The sequence below is a fragment of the Hevea brasiliensis genome, chromosome 6 (genome assembly GCF_030052815.1).
Source record: "Hevea brasiliensis isolate MT/VB/25A 57/8 chromosome 6, ASM3005281v1, whole genome shotgun sequence".
Taxonomy (NCBI): Eukaryota; Viridiplantae; Streptophyta; class Magnoliopsida; order Malpighiales; family Euphorbiaceae; genus Hevea; species Hevea brasiliensis.
In genome coordinates, this window is record NC_079498.1 from 108,649,295 (window position 1) to 108,665,905 (window position 16,611).

Below are 16,611 nucleotides of genomic sequence, written 5' to 3' on the forward strand. Positions count from 1 at the left end.
AATAATAATAATTGAGATTTTAACTGCTAAGATTATTTTTTTTTGAAAAAAAAAATTAAATTCTAAGATTCTAATTATGTTTGAATCTCTCTTTGTGGTATGATTTTAATTAAATATGAGAGAAATCCCCATTCTGAATTTTTTTTTTAAACTAAATTCTTCATTTGCATCATTTACACCATTGAAGTGATATAATTACTCAAATTAATAAATCATGAACATAATATTGCATGATGCCTTGCCTAGTTATTGCATAATGCATGGTAAGGATTTTTTTTTTTTTTTTAAAGATCATGTCTTTGATGCCTTACTCATGTTAATATTTAAAGATACACTTTCTCTTTTCATTGTTCAGTACTTTTGTTGTGTATTATAGTTTAACTTATTTTTTTCAAGTTTAAGTGCTTGATGTATTTTATTTATTTTTTTAAAAACAATTTAAGATTTTAAATTAATGTATTTTATCATTCTAAATTAAAATTAAAGTTATTATATTTCTTTTGGTAAGTCACAATTTTTTAAAAAATAGATTGAAGCTTTACTAAAAATAAACATTCAATCATTATACTACTTTACTTAGTATTAATAACATTAAAATCATTATATTGAAAATTGAATGACAAGTGCTGATGTTAGTACACATGAAATCTACTATTTAATGTGTTTTTATATAGTTATTTAATTTTATATAAAATAAAATTATTTTGTTATGAAAAATAAAGTGATTTAACATAAATATACAATTAATCTAGAGAATAATTTTTTTTCATTAATTAATTAATTACAAAAAATTTATTATCTTAATGATAAAAAAAATAAAATTCCTTCATATAAAAAGCATATAATTTTCTTTAAAAAGAAATCTAAGACATAATATTTAATAAATCCTAAATCTGTTCTTATAATTTTTTAATAAAATTTATCAAAAATAATATATGCTCTAGATTTTTTTAAAAAAAAATATTATTTGTGTTTTTCATATGAAAAAGTTTTTTTTATTAAATTAATAATTTTTATAATTAATTAATTTACCAAAATAAATATCAATTTATAAAAATCTTGTAAAATGAAATGTAAAATTTTATTAAATTTGAAATGCAGCAAAAAGCATCCAATTATCTCCCATTCAATGGAATGAAAAATCCGCCAGAAACTGCAAAAAAAATCACCAAATAACTACCCTTATCCAACCGCGTAATTTAAAACACATAACTAACCAACCCCGTTCATGGCTTCTCTTCATCAATTTCAACATTCGTGTCTTTCTTCTCTTATCCAAAAACCCACTACTCTCTTCCCCTCCAAACCTTCTCCATTCAAAACCTCTTTGTCTCTTAATCCCTCAAATGCTGAATCTGCAAAGCCCACTTCACAAAACCCTCCGGGAACCACGCCAGAACCCGAACCTGGACCTGTGGATCCTGTAAAGCTGGCTTTTGAGAAAGCTAAAGCGTATAAGAAATCGATTCGAGACACCAAGAAAACGAAACTCCAGAAAAACCCAATTGAGGGTTCTGGTAGTACTTCAATTGGGAATGATGGGGAAGAAAAAGAAGTGCCCGTCTCGGTTAAGGTTGCTATGGAGAAAGCTAAGGAGTACAAGAAAAGTAAAGAGGTTGGCGGTGGTGGTGGTGGAGGTGTGAAGGGTGCTTCAGAAAGTGAAACAAATTCAGGTATTTTATTGGTAATTGAGGTAAAATTAAAGTAGTATCTGTTTTAGTTAGCAATTTCAGCTAAGTTTAGTTTATTAGACATAGTTTTATCATGACAGTCATATTTAGTTGGAATAATTTAGTTGCAATTAGACATGAGCTAGTGAGAAAATGATTGTGTTCTGAAGGTAGTCATGGTCTTTTTGCAACTGGATCAACCACATCTACTTTGCCTCTATAATTTCCCAAAGAGGTTTCAATATATAACAAATGTGTAGTTTTTGATATGGTAAAAATCTAGTTTTATCAATATTAAGTTTGCATATTTCTATTGTTTAAAGCCATTTTATTGCATGCCAAATCTCAATTTGTTGGTTTATGAATATAATGACAGTGTAAGAGAGGATAAGGTCTATAAAAGCTTAGGTATGGAAGCCATTTTCAAGGATCTATGTAAATTTCTCTTTGGATCTTTTGTAGAACCAACCTGAGCCTTAGTGAGAGGTCAAATAAAAAATTATTTAACTCTTTTGAAATTTTATCCATTTCAAATGATTGAAGAACAGATCAACTGCTGTTCTTTTTATCAATCCATACTGTACTAATTGCCAAAGAAAAATCAGGAGCATTTGATGGTTGAGACTACCATACGAATTATAATGTATATTTACACCTGTTTATGAATTTGTTTTAGGACTGAAGGGAGAGAATGGGGGGAATTTAGAAAGAGGCTTGGTGGAGAGAGGTACCATTAAGGAAAAAAAACTGTCAATTTCAAGCGTGGATTTCATTGGACTCAACTTTGAAGACAAGAAAAGGGGCAGGGGACTGCCACCTGGATTGGCTCCAGTAATAGACCCTTTTCCAGAAGGGGACTTGCCTGAGGTGGAGATAATTGTTGGAGACACCAGCAAGCTTGGGGACCCAACAACATCAGTCCCTCAGTCTAGCCAAGAAGATAATTTGGATCTTTACAAGCCGAAAGTTTCAACATGGGGTGTCTTTCCTAGACCTGGAGACATTTCCAAGACTGTATGCTAACATCATTCTCTTTCTTGAACATCAATCTTTCATTTAAAATTTTTCTTTTTCCTCAGTTGATATTACTGTTTTAATTCATGAATTGACCCTGCAAGGGTTGCATTTAGATAAGTTTGTTTCAGAAAGAAATAGAATGAAGTGGACTTGATCAATGTGGGAAACAAAACTTTCTGTCAATTTTCCACCAAAAGAGAAAAATGATCCGACTCCAATATTAGTGGCAGTAGCTGTGAGTGAATTTGAGGATAAAATTGGAAGCTACAAAAAGAGAAAACCACTTATGTCTATTGAGAAGAAAATGATCTTTCACAAGAACTAAAGGAAATCTCCAAATCCATTTGCCATAGGAATTGTTAATGGTACCTTTTCATTTTGCAATTTTATAGAAAAGCAAACTATTAGAAGTAAGCTATTTCTAATTTTCCATTTTTTGGTGTTTAGTTTGGTGGTGGAAGAACTATTCGCCCTGGAGATATGCTTGAAACAGCAGAAGAACGAGCTGCTAAAGACAAACACACAAAGCAATTGCTTGCAGCCTATAGGAAGAAAATTGGTTTAAATGTTGATCCAAAGCTTAAATCTGAGTGTGAGAAGGTACTTTTTACTTAATTCTACCTTCATACTGCAAGATTGGAAAATATTTTATTGAAAAATGTTTCTTGGACTATTAGATGACAAGTAACTTAATATGATATTGATTTTTTTTTTTTCGATTGCATGTCCTTCATGTACTACTTTAAATCAAAATATAGGCATGTGTCTTCTCTCCAGAATTAATACGCCTGCTTAAAATTATTTTTGTTTGAAAGTCTTTTCCAGTTAAGATGAAGGAGCAACCTTGATTCTATTAGTTTTAGTATGTGAAATAGTTATCATGAACTCTGTTGTAGCTCATTGGTAATACAAGGTTTTATGGTTGATTTTTCAATATATTTTTGTATGGTTGGAAAATTAAAATCACATTGTAGTTTGTGTTCTTATGCACTTTCAATTCCTTGATGATATTTCTATTAAATGCTTCTTGATACAGTGATGTAGAACAAATAAAGAAGAATAAAGAACCTGAAGAAATCAAGGACTAATTCTTGAAGAAAGAACAAATTCTCAAATATTTATTGATCTCATAAAATTGTCATAACCAAAAATTGTCTAATAACAATATAAACACTAGGTCTTATTTACAAATTTAGGAATTCCAATCACATTTGGATTTTAGAACTCTAATTCAATTATAATTAGAAATACTAAATTAAACCAAAAGAAATTAGCAAATAATAAAATTCCTAAATAATAGACCTAATAAGAATAAAATTCCTAAAGAATAAAACTCTTAAATTTCTTAATTTTACATGAAATATAACTCCTAAATTGTATTAGGAATATCTTCCTATTTTGCATTATTTTCCCCTAGTTGGAAAAAACTTGTCCTCGAGTCTTGAAGTGCGAGAGATTAAAAAACTGCATTAGGAGAACAATCAACTCTTCATTCTTGTATGGTAGCAACAAGTTTGAAATCAAGCACTTTATGCTTTCTTTTGCATCTCTAAAAGGATATGGACAAATAAAATCAAGCTTATTGACAGTTGAAAGGCTCTTCAAATCATTAGGAATAACTTGATTTTCTTCAATCTCCATTGAAGTTTCCATAGAGTGATCTTCTTTATTCTGTAATTTATTCTCCTCAAGCTTTGCTTGTGCATTTTCATCAACTTCTTGCTCTAGAATAGGCTCTTCAATAGATCCATGTTCAAGACTCAAATCTTTAGATTCTTCGATCTTAGGTTCTTCATGTTGCTCCTTACTAATGTCATCTTTAACCTCAAGTTGCTTTTCAAATTCAAGTTTCTCTTGTTCTTGGCTTGCTTTTTCAAGACTTTTTGCCTTTATATTTTCAATACTTTTTACCTAATCCAATTGTTCTCTCAATTGGAACATATGTGTTTTTTCCTATGCTTCAAATTCTTCAAGTTCTTTATCTTTGACTTGTTGATGAACCTGTTGATCATGATACTCATTCTTACATTCTTCAAGTGCTTTCTCACTATATTGTAAGATTAGTTGAATATGTCAATATTCATCAAATAAACCACAAGGAGCATAGTTAAGACCTTCATACAAATCAATCAAATAACATACTTCATCAAGTTGTTCATAATGATCATCAAATTCATCTTTATCTTTGAATTGCATCTCATAACTCATCTATTACTTTAGAATCTGTTACATATTATAGAAGGAGGTATAGGAATAAGGATAGGAAGTGATGTAGAAGAGTATAGTTGTTTCTAGATATTCTACAAGAGGTTATGAGTGGAAAAAAAACAGTAGCAGTTACTAAATCTGTTGTAACTGAGATTGCTATAGTGACAGCTAAGGAGTTAGGCAGTTACACCAGCTAGAGCTATAAAATCTCAGCAGTTACCTTGTAATTTTCATCGAAGAACTATCAAGAAATATAATTTCTCTCTTTCTCTCCCTATTTCTCTATTCTATTACTTTTCTCTCTTCTATTCTTCTTCTTCTACCCTATTTCTTCTCTGTTAGGGTTTCCAAAGCCTAACATTTGGTATCAGAGCCAGGTTTCTGAGAAACCAGAGAGCTAATTGTTCTTGAGGATTGCAATATGACTAGATCTGCTGTGGTCAGTCAGGAGATGGTCAGAATTGCAGAATTGGAAGAACAAATGAAGAATTTGCAAGAAGTGTCACAGAGGACTGTCGAGAAAGTGAACACTTTGCAAGAATCAAATCAGAAGAATGAAAAAGAGTTAGCGGAGGTGAAAAAAACTGCTATGAGCAATCATGTGATTCTGGAAGAGTTGCGAGCTCACATGATTGGCTACCCTAGGGAAAAGAATAGGGAAAGTAGCAGTTCTGAGGAAGGGGGAAACAGAGGCGAGAACAGAGTTTCGCAGTCCGCACCTGTCCAATCAGTTCCTGTGCAAATGCAGTCCATTCCGACGCAATTTGTGTCTATGAATCAACCTACTCTAGGGAATAACAGAGGGTTGCTGCCAATACCTAATATTCCAGGTATGACTCAATTTCTTCCTAAAATTGAGTTACCTATTTTTGAGGGAAAGGACCCTAGGGTTTGGTTGAGAAAATGTGTGAAGTATTTTGAAGTGTATAGGGTGCCTTGTGATCGAAAGGTGGAAATGGCAAGTCTTTTCCTGGTGGATAGAGCAGATGCTTGGTACCACAATTGGTATAAAGGGGAAAAACATTCTTGGGAGGAATTCGAGAAAGCTATTTGTAGTAGGTTTGGGGATGAGGGATTGGAGGATATAGTGGAGGAATTCATGAAAATAAGACAAGAAGGAACTGTGGGTGAATATCAAGATGAGTTTGAAGATCTTAGAATTAGAACGGAGAGATTAATGCCTGATTTAGGGGAATCATATTTCCTCTCTGGCTTTGTGGGTGGTTTAAAAGATGAGATTAGATTCATGGTAAGGATGATGAAACCTGTTTCTTTATCTCAGGCTGTGGATATTGCTAGGTTATAGGAGCAACTATTGGAAAGTAGTAAGAAACCTAAAGGCAGTACCAATTTTTCCAAACCCGTCAAGAACTTCAGTAGTAACCCTATCACTCCTAACCCATCAAATTCTTCAAACCAGTACTCTAAACCATATCAATCTTATCAATACCCTCCAAGACCACCCAATTATGATCAACATTTCAAACTTAATCCAAGCACTACTGTTAAAACACAACCTACAGGTATTAGTATCTCTTCTAATCAAACAATAGCCTCATCTTCAACACCCAAAACTGGAAATAATGGTACTGCAGCTCCTAGAAGTTTACCCAAACCTTGTTTTAGGTGTGGGGAGAAGTATTTCCTTGGACACCAATGTAAACCTAAGTTCTTAAATGCAATATATGTGGAAGGTAAGGAAGAGGAGTTGGGGAATGAAGAGTGGCATGATGTGAAGGCTGATTGGGATGAAATAGTGACAATGGATGAGACAACCTTGTTTGTGCATGCTTTGGAAGGGAGTCATGGTGTGGATACAATAAGGATGTTGGGGATCCATAAGAATAGGCAGCTAGTGGTATTAATTGATAGTGGTAGCACCACCAGTTTCCTTGATAAAAGAGTGGCTTTGGACTTGAAATTAAATTTAGTGCAGATTCCTTCTATAGCTGTTACAGTTGCTGATGGTAGAAAATTGAGATGTGAACACATGAGCCAAAATTTTAAATGGAAAATGCAGGAATTGGAGTTTGCATTTGATTTTAGAATTTTGGAGCTAGGGGGATTTGATATGATTCTAGGGGTGGATTGGTTGAGAAATCATAATCCTGTTTTGTTTGATTTTGAGACTTCTGAAATTGCTATTACAAGGAATGGAGGTACAGTGTCGCCGAAAGGAATTGGTGAAGGATCCTTACAGTCTGGATTATGGCAATCTAAGAATATTTTTTATAGAAAATGAGTGGATTTCCAAACTCCTCTATTTTGCATTGTGAGTTCCACCTTGTCTGACACTTGTTTAAATGTTGTGTCTTCTAGTCCTGTGAATGACAAAGGGTTGCAGCAGTTGTTACAACAGTATCACAGTATTTTTGAGGAACCTCACGGATTGCCTCCATTCAGAACTCACAACCATGCCATTCCCCTTCAACCTACTGCCCAACCAGTCAATATAAGGCCTTACAGGTATCCATATTACCAAAAGGCTTAGATTGAAAAGTTAGTAGATGATATGCTTCAATCTTCAATAATTCAGCCAAGCACTAGTCCATACTTTTCTCCTATTCTTTTGGTCAAAAAGAAGGATGGGACATGGAGGTTTTGTATAGATTACAGAAGACTTAATGAGCAAATTGTGAAAGACAAATTTCCTATCCCCATTATTGAAGACTTGTTGGATGAATTAAATGGGGCCAGCATTTTTTCCAAGATAGATTTGAGGGCTGGTTATCACCAAATCAGGATGCTGCCACAGGACATTCCAAAGACTGCATTTAAAACTCACCATGGGCACTTTGAGTTTAAGGTAATGCCATTTGGGCTCACCAATGCCTCTGCCACATTTCAGGCACTGAGGAATCATATCTTTCAACCCTTCTTAAGAAAGTTTGTTTTAATTTTCTTTGATGACATATTGGTGTATAGTAAGGATATGCAGTGTCATTTACAACATTTAGAAGAACTTTTTAAAGTTTTACAACAGCAGCAACTTTATGCCAAAAGATCTAAATGTTTTTTTGGGGAGACTGAAGTAGATTATCTTAGGCATATTATTTCAGCACAGGGTGTAGCTACTGATCCCAAAAAGGTTGTTGCCATGGTTAATTGGCCAGTTCCAAATTCAGTAAAAGACCTTAGGAGTTTCCTTGGCTTGACAGGATACTATAGGAAGTTTGTCAAACACTATGGTATAATATGCAAGCCTTTAACTAACCTTTTGAAGAAAGATAATTTCCAGTGGGGTGAGGTAGCCCAGCAGGCTTTTGATACACTGAGGAAACTCATGTCTGAGGCACCCGTCCTTGCCTTACTAGACTTTACTAAACCATTTATCATTGAGACAGATGCCAGCAATTGGGGCATGGGAGCTGTTCTCCAACAGCAAGGGCATCCAGTAGCTTATATATCTAAGGCATTTGGCCCTAGAAGTCAAGCCTTATCAGTTTATGAGAAGGAATTTTTGGCCATTACTTTTGCTGTTGGGAAGTGGAGACATTACCTTGAGCAAGGTCAATTTTTCATTAAAACTGACCATGAGAGCATTAAGTACCTTTTGGAGCAAAGGTTGCATACTAATTTACAACAAAGGGGTATTTCTAAGTTGTTAGGTTTGGACTATAAAATTTTGTATCGGAAGGGCATTGAGAATAAGGTTGCAGATGCATTATCAAGGAGGCCCGAGGATGAGTATTCAAGCCATTATTGTACTGTTATGCATTCAATGGCAGTACCTATTTGGATGCAAAATGTGGTGCAGAGTTATGATGGAGATGAGAAGGTTAGTGGATTGATTTAGCAGCTTTCTTTGGATAGTAATGCTATTCCGGGTTATCAATTGAAAAGTGGAGTTCTGTATTACAAAGACAGAATTTATGTGGGTTCTTCTACTACTTTAAAAGTTGTTTTACTGCAGGCATATCATAACTCTCCTATGGGAGGTCATTCAGGTGTTCATGCCACCAATATGAGGCTCAAAAAATATTTTTTCTGGCCTGAAATGTTGCAAGATGTGATGAAATGGGTGAGGGAATGTGAGACTTGTGCAAGGTGTAAAGCAGAACACTGTGCTTACCCAGGGTTGTTGCAGCCATTAGCCATCCCTTCTCAAGCATGGCAGCAAATTTCAATGGATTTTATTGAGGGACTTCCCAAGTCAAAGGGCAAGGATGTCATTTTAGTTGTGGTGTGTAGATTTACCAAATTTGCACACTTCTTGCCTTTAGCTCATCCTTATTCTACTGCAATAGTAGCTCATCTTTTCTTGGATAATATTTTCAAGTTACATGGAGTTCCTCAAATTATTATTTCAGATAGGGACAAAATTTTTACTAGTAATTTTTGGCTAGAATTATTCAAGAAAATGGGTGTGAAGCTTGCTTTTAGTTCTGCTTATCATCCTCAGTCCGACGGTCAAACTGAGAGGGTGAATCAATGCTTAGAAGGATATTTGAGGTGCATGGTTCATTTACAGCCATCTACTTGGGCTAATTGGTTATCATTAGCAGAATGGTGGTATAATACCTCCTTCCACAGTGCAATTAAGATGTCCTCATTCGAGGCACTTTATGGTTATGTTCCACCACTTTTTCCTTCTGGAATTGCTGAAGAATTATCTGTGGCAGCCGTGAACCAATTTCTTCAAAACAGACAACACCTCAACAATCTTCTTAAAGAGAATTTGCAGAAAGCTCAGAATAGAATGCGACAACAGGCTAACAAGAATCGAACAGAGAGAGAATTTGCAGTAGGGGATTGGGTTTATTTGAAGCTTTAGCCTTATAGGCAAGCTTCAGTGGCTGTGAGGCAATCTCTTAAGCTATCTGCTCGGTATTATGGTCCTTTTGAAATATTAGCAAAGGTGGGACAGGTAGCTTATAAGTTGGCCTTACCTACATCTTCATCCATCCATCCTATCTTCCATGTTTCCATGCTCAAAAAGAAATTGGGAGATGGTGTTACGCCTATTAGAGAACTGCCTCAGTACCAGGAAGATCAGTTAGTTGTTGCTCTTGAGGAGGTGTTGCAAACCAGAGTTATTTTGAGAGGTGATCAACAGGTTGAGCAAGGCCTCATTAAATGGGTTAATCTTCCACTTGAGGATGCTACTTGGGAAGATAAAAGTTTCATCACTGCTCAATTTCCAGATTGTTCACTTTCTTGGGGACAAGAAAGCGCTCAAGAAGGGGGCATTGTTACATATTATAGAAGGAGGTATAGGAATAAGGATAGGAAGTGATGTAGAAGAGTATAGTTGTTTCTAGATATTCTACAAGAGGTTATGAGCGGGAAAAAAATAGTAGCAGTTACTAAACCTGTTGTAACTGAGATTGCTATAGTGACAGCTAAGGAGTTAGGCAGTTACACCAGCTAGAGCTATAAAATCTTAGCAGTTACCTTGTAATTTTCATCGAAGAACTATCAAGAAATATAATTTCTCTCTTTCTCTCCCTATTTCTCTATTCTATTACTTTTCTCTCTTCTATTCTTCTTCTTCTACCCTATTTCTTCTCTGTTAAGGTTTCCAAAGCCTAACAGAATCATCAATATCATCTTGTAATCTTTCAATCCATGTTATGATTTCAAATCAAGGAAGCATACCTCACTGAAGAAAACTGAAATTTCAGCAATTTAAGAGTCATTTTCATCCGAAAAAAAAAATCCAATAGATTCCTTGACTTGACTTAATGGGTTTTTGCAGCTGGGAAGTCGAACAGCAGTTCCGACAACAGAGATGGGCAAATCAGCCATTGGAAAAGGGCTGGGGAGGGTTAGAAGCCAAAAAAATTTGGAAAACTTGCAGGTCTAGATTCGGGTCAAGATCTAACTCGGTCAGATCTTCTTTTCTGGGAAGTTGCAGGTGATCGGAAAGGAGCCGGAAGGATCACCTGGATGTCACCGATGGATTGGCAGTGGCGGTGTTTGGGTTTGATGGCCGGATGGTGGTGTATGGTGAGGGGTGGGAGTGTGCTGCTGGGTTGCGCTGTTTCTTAAAGCTTTCTATTTTCTGTTTTTTTTTTTTTTTTAACAGTAAACAAGGCATAAAATTTTGTCAAAGAGTAGAGGGAAATTTTGAAGGCACCGCAAAGGACCAATCCTTGAAGAGAGAACTAATTTTCAAATATTTATTAATTTCATAAAATTGCCATAGCCAAAACATGTCTAATAACAATAGAAACACTAGGTCTTATTGATAGAATTAGGAATCTCAATCATATTAGAATTATAGAAACCTAATTCAATGCTAATTAGAAATACTAAATTAAATCAAAAGAAATTAACAAATGATAAAATTGCTAAATAATAGACCTAATAAGAATAAAATTCCTAAAAAATAAAATTCTTAAATTTCTTAATTTTACATGGAATATCATTCCTATTCTGCATTATATAGTGTATGAGGATGACTCATGAACCACCCACAGTATTGAGAATATAAAATGGATAGCAAGTGAGCCATCTAGCTTTACGGTAGACAAGCCAAATTGGTTCTATTCACCTATCAATTTGTGATCAATTATGCCATTTACCCGAGCATATTTCGCATAGGATCCCAGACAAATTGCCTACCCCTTTTGTTTGCCAAACTGAATAAAAGCATATATACTTGAAAGTATGGGAACTCCGCCTAAGTAGTTTGTGCTTAGCCGGTCCCAAGCCCGGATAAAGGAGGAGGGTTGCGGTAGGTGACAACCGGCGTAAAAATTTCGTCACACCCTATGATATGGATTCAAATGATATAAACGTTGGGGCGTCCTCCACTAACGTCGCGCTACATCGGAGCCCGGGTGTAGTGATAAATATGCAAGGGTGTAGGGCGTTCACCGAAAGCGACCCGTCATGCCATGCCGGTGCCCGGGTGTTGTGTTAAGTGAGCAAGGGTTCCCACATTATGGACGGGTGTGGGTAAAGAAGTTAGTCCATAGGACAGATAGTAGAACAAATAGTGGAACAGAACACAAGATAGACATAGAAAACAATAGAAGATATCATAGAAGAAGACCAATTAGGAAGGAGCAGGATAGGAGGAGGATCAGGGTTGGTACTTGGAATGTTGGATTACTTACAGGAAAATTAATGGAGCTTGTGGATACCTTGGAAAGGAGAATGGTGAATATTGCTTGCATTCAGGAGACTAAATGGGTAGGAGAGAAAAGTAAGGAAGTGGGTAATTCAGGGTACAAACTGTGGTTTACCGGAAAGGAGAGAAATAAGAACGGAGTGGGTATAATCATAGACAGAACATTGAAAGACGCAGTAGTAGCTGTGAAAAGAGTAGGAGATAGAATTCTACTAGTAAAGCTAGTACTAGAAGGAGAAACAATAAATATAGTTAGTGCTTATGCCCCACAAATAGGACTAGATAGTGAGAGTAAACAAAGGTTTTGGGAAGATATGGATGATTTAATGCAAAGCATACCGAATGAAGAGAATGTTTTCATTGGTGGAGATTCGAATGGACATGTAGGAAGTGATAGGCAAGGTTATGAGAATGTTCATGGAGGTTTTGGTTTTGGCAGTCGAAATGAGGAGGGAAAAAGCATCCTGGATTTTGCTATGGCATACGACCTAATACTAGGAAATACCTACTTTATAAAAAGAGAGTCACATTTAGTGACTTTCAAAAGTGGGCAACATAGAAGCCAAATCGACTTCCTCTTAACCAGGAAGACAAATAGAGCTCTATGCAAGGATTGCAAGGTCATTCCAGGAGAGGCTTTAACAAGTCAACATAGGTTGGTGGTCTTGGATGTCAAGTTTAGGAACAATTCAAGTAAGGTCAGAAGAAATAGTGTAGCTCGAACAAAGTGGTGGGAGTTCAAAGGAGTAAAGCAAGTGAAGTTCAAAAATGAGCTTCTCGAGTCTGAAGTATGGAAGCTAGATATGGAGGCCAATGATATGTGGATACAGATAGCATCAAAGATTAGAGAAGTAGCTAGAAAAGTACTTGGAGAGTCTAAAGGACATGGACCACCCTCAAAAGAGAGATGGTGGTGGAATGAGGAAGTACAAAAGGCAGTGAAGAGAAAAAGGGAATGGTATAAGAAATTACCTAAATGTGATAATAATGAGGCATATGAACAGTACAAGATAGCAAAGAAAGAGGCAAAAAAGGCAATTAGTCAAGTAAGAGCACAGGCCTTTGAAAAGTTATATGAGAAACTTGGAACTAAAGAAGGGGAGAAAGATATTTATAGATTAGCAAGGAGTAGAGAAAGGAAATGTCAAGATCTCAATCAAGTTAGGTGCATTAAGGATAAAGAAGGAAAAGTGTTGGTGAAAGATGAGGACATTAAAGAAAGATGGAGAAATTATTTTAATGATCTCTTTAATAATAGTCAAAATGGAAATAGCGTGAATATAGATTATAGAACAATAGAAAAGAATGTAAATTATACTAGAAGGATTAGATCTTTAGAAGTAAATGAAGCACTTAAGAGAATGAAAGTGGGTAAAGCCTGTGGACCCGATGAAATACCAATTGAAGTGTGGAAGTATTTGGGAGATATGGGAGTGGCATGGTTAACTAAATTATTTAATAAGATTCTAAACTCAAAGAAAATTCCTGATGAATGGAGGAAGAGTATTTTAGTACCTATTTTTAAAAATAAGGGAGACATACAGAGTTGCTCAAACTATAGGGGAATTAAACTCATGAGCCATACTATGAAGTTGTGGGAGAGAGTTGTGGAGCATCGACTACGTCATGATACTTCTATCTCTCTCAATCAATTTGGTTTCATGCCCGGTCGTTCAACTATGGAAGCGATCTTTCTCATTAGAAGCTTGATGGAGAAATATAGAGATGGGAAGAAATATCTACACATGGTTTTTATTGATTTGGAGAAGGCTTATGATAGTGTTCTAAGAGAGGTCTTATGGAATGTGTTAGAACAAAAGAGGGTATCTATTAGGTACATACAAGTATTGAAAGATATGTATGAAGGAGCAACTACTATTGTGCGCACAGTGGGAGGGGACACAAGAGATTTTCCGATCTCAATTGGATTACACCAAGGATCAGCCATAAGCCCTTACCTTTTCACATTAGTTTTAGATGAACTGACGAAACATATACAAGAGAGTATTCCTTGGTGCATGATGTTTGCGGATGATATTGTTCTGATAGATGAGACACAAGAAGGAGTCAATAGGAAGCTAGAACTTTGGAGAAGTACTCTAGAGTCAAAGGGTTTTAAGTTAAGTAGAACGAAGACAGAATACATGCATTGCAAGTTCAGTGAAGGCCAAACTGGTGATAGGGAAGGAGTTAGTTTGAATGGAGTGGTACTGTCCCAAAGTAATCACTTTAAATATCTAGGCTCAGTCCTTCAAGTAGATGGGGGATGTGAGGAGGATGTTAGTCATAGGATTAAAGCCGGATGGTTGAAGTGGAGACGTGCCACGGGAGTTTTATGTGATCGTAAGATTCCCAATAAATTAAAAGGAAAATTTTACCGTACAGCCATACGACCGGCTATGTTATATGGTAGTGAGTGTTGGGCACTGAAAGAGTCGTATGCATCTAAGATAAGAGTTGCAGAGATGAGAATGTTAAGGTGGATGAGTGGCCATACTAGACTAGATAAAGTCCGTAATGAAAGTATTAGAGAAAAGGTAGGAGTGGTGCCAATTGAAGATAAGTTGAGAGAAGGGAGATTGAGGTGGTTTGGTCATGTGAAGCGTAGACATACGGAGGCTCCAGTTAGACAAGTAGAGCACATTAGGTTAGAGGATAGAAAGAAAAAAAGGGGTAGACCTAAATTGACTTGGAGGAGAGTAGTACAACATGACTTAGAAGCATTACACATTTCTGAGGATTTAACCCAAAATCGTTTAGAGTGGAAAAAGCGAATCCATATAGCCAACCCCAAATTTTTGGGATAAAGGCTTAGTTGAGTTGAGTTGTATACTTGAAAGTATGGGCAAAAAAATTTGTAATAATAGCTAAATGCTAGAGATAATACAGATAACCGATGAATTGGTGTTGTCATTATTTGCAAGGGAAGTTGCCAATTTTATTATATGATAAAACACACACTTGTTTAATGATGGTTGCTTTTTTATGCAATTACATAATAATGCTTGTTGTGCATCTGTTGAGAACTGTGCCTCTTTCCTAATTCAAGTCTTTGTGACTTACAGGCCTTGAAGGATGGTGACTCCTTCATGGATTCTGGAAAGCTTAATGAAGCACTGTCATATTATCAGAAGGTTATGGATAAGTTGCCATTTCAGGTAATTTTACTTAAATTGTGAATTGCAACTATTTGAGTAATTTGTACTGGCTCCTATATGTTAATTGCACCGCCATTCAGGCTTAATTTGAGAATTTAAGTTCAATGACTTGATTGTCATATGTTAATGAGGTTTAGAATGATCTCCGACAAGCTTTTAAATAAGGGAAAATGAGGTTCTGGATACCTCTTGTTCCAGATAAGGGTTCAGTGGTTTTACTTGTTTGAGATTTGAATTCATATAATACTTGTTTCTGCAGAGTGAACTTCATGGATTGGCTGCTTTGCAATGGTCTATCTGTTATGATTCACTTAATAGGTACTCTAATTTACAATAATTGCTGGATCCCTAATGAATTGGATAGTCTATTGAAAGTGCAGTGCTCATTCCATTTTACATTGAACTTCAAAACAGTTACTTGTTAGTAAATTTGACTATTCTTTTGGTTGTCTGCATCTAGGCATCCGAGAAAACTATGGCGTTCATTCTTATGAATGTGTGGTTTTAACTGAAATGAGTGTCATTACAAGTTACAGAATCCTGACTCAACAAAACCACCATGGAGTGTAGTTGGGATGGCAGGCATATTTAGACCTGGATGGGGTTGCTTTCTCTAGTTATTCAGCTTTTCAGGCAAATAAGTTGATATAATAAAATTCTGAAACATTACTAGATTGCAGTGTTGAAATGTGCATTTTGGTGCCTTTTAATTGCCCGATGAAAATTTAATGTATTTCTTCCTTGCTACTATATCGTAGTAAAAAGTCACAATGATTGACAGGCCAAATGAGGCTCGGGCAATGTATGAGAAACTTCAGTCTCATCCAAATGCTAAAGTGAGCAAGAAAGCACGACAATTTCTGTTCAGTTTCCAGGTAACTGAGAATGGACTGAAGAGAAATTTTAGTCTGTAACATGTATGCTTCGCAATTGGAGAAAAGATAATAAATTAAACCAACAGATCTAGTGTTGTAAACAACTGCAAGGCCCAAGGGCCAAGAATAAAGTAGGCAAAATTGCAGTGCTGGCTGCTGGGTTTAGGCCCAAGTGTGCAGTTTCTCAACTTAAAATTTTGACTACCATATTTGAGGTATTATCATAAATATGCTAATTTATCTTTTGTCAGTTTAGTCCCTGTATCCATTTCGATTGATTATTAAAAAGAACTTTCTTTATGGTAGGCCATGGACATGATGAAGGTTAGTGGCTCAAACTTCTTACCAAAAAGCACAGGCTACCAGAACTATTTTGAGGCATTCATTGAAGATAAAAGCAACTACCCTCTAGGAGTGGCTGGAAGTGAAGATGATGCTCTTGCTCAAACCCTCCCATATGTGTTTCTTCTTGCTTCTCCCATTTTTATTGTACTGTTCATTGCTGTACAGGGAGCGAATACAAATTAGAACTTTGCAAGGATGTAATTAACAATCTCTTTCTTGGAAAGGAGATTCATTTTTTAAGTGGTACATTTGTTTAGTGA

At 35.7% G+C, this 16,611-nt stretch overlaps 1 protein-coding gene across 3 annotated transcripts; it reads left to right on the top strand.

Moving 5' to 3' along the window:
- The first annotated feature begins 1,094 nt into the window (after nt 1–1,094).
- LOC110666576 (uncharacterized) lies at nt 1,095–16,591 on the top strand. Of its 3 annotated transcripts, XM_021827112.2 has the most exons (7): nt 1,097–1,673; nt 2,347–2,684; nt 3,135–3,287; nt 15,039–15,131; nt 15,391–15,449; nt 15,913–16,006; nt 16,313–16,591. In XM_021827112.2, the coding sequence occupies exons 1-7, from the start codon at nt 1,229–1,231 to the stop codon at nt 16,532–16,534; spliced, it is 1,404 nt and encodes a 467-aa protein (XP_021682804.2). In that variant the 5' UTR covers nt 1,097–1,228; the 3' UTR covers nt 16,535–16,591. The 3 variants fall into 3 exon arrangements, with proteins under 3 accessions (XP_058005188.1, XP_058005187.1, XP_021682804.2); XM_058149205.1 differs by lacking the exon at nt 15,913–16,006 and having other exon boundaries at nt 1,095–1,673; XM_058149204.1 differs by lacking the exons at nt 15,913–16,006; nt 16,313–16,591 and adding an exon at nt 15,592–15,810 and having other exon boundaries at nt 1,095–1,673.
- The last annotated feature ends 20 nt before the right edge of the window (nt 16,592–16,611 follow it).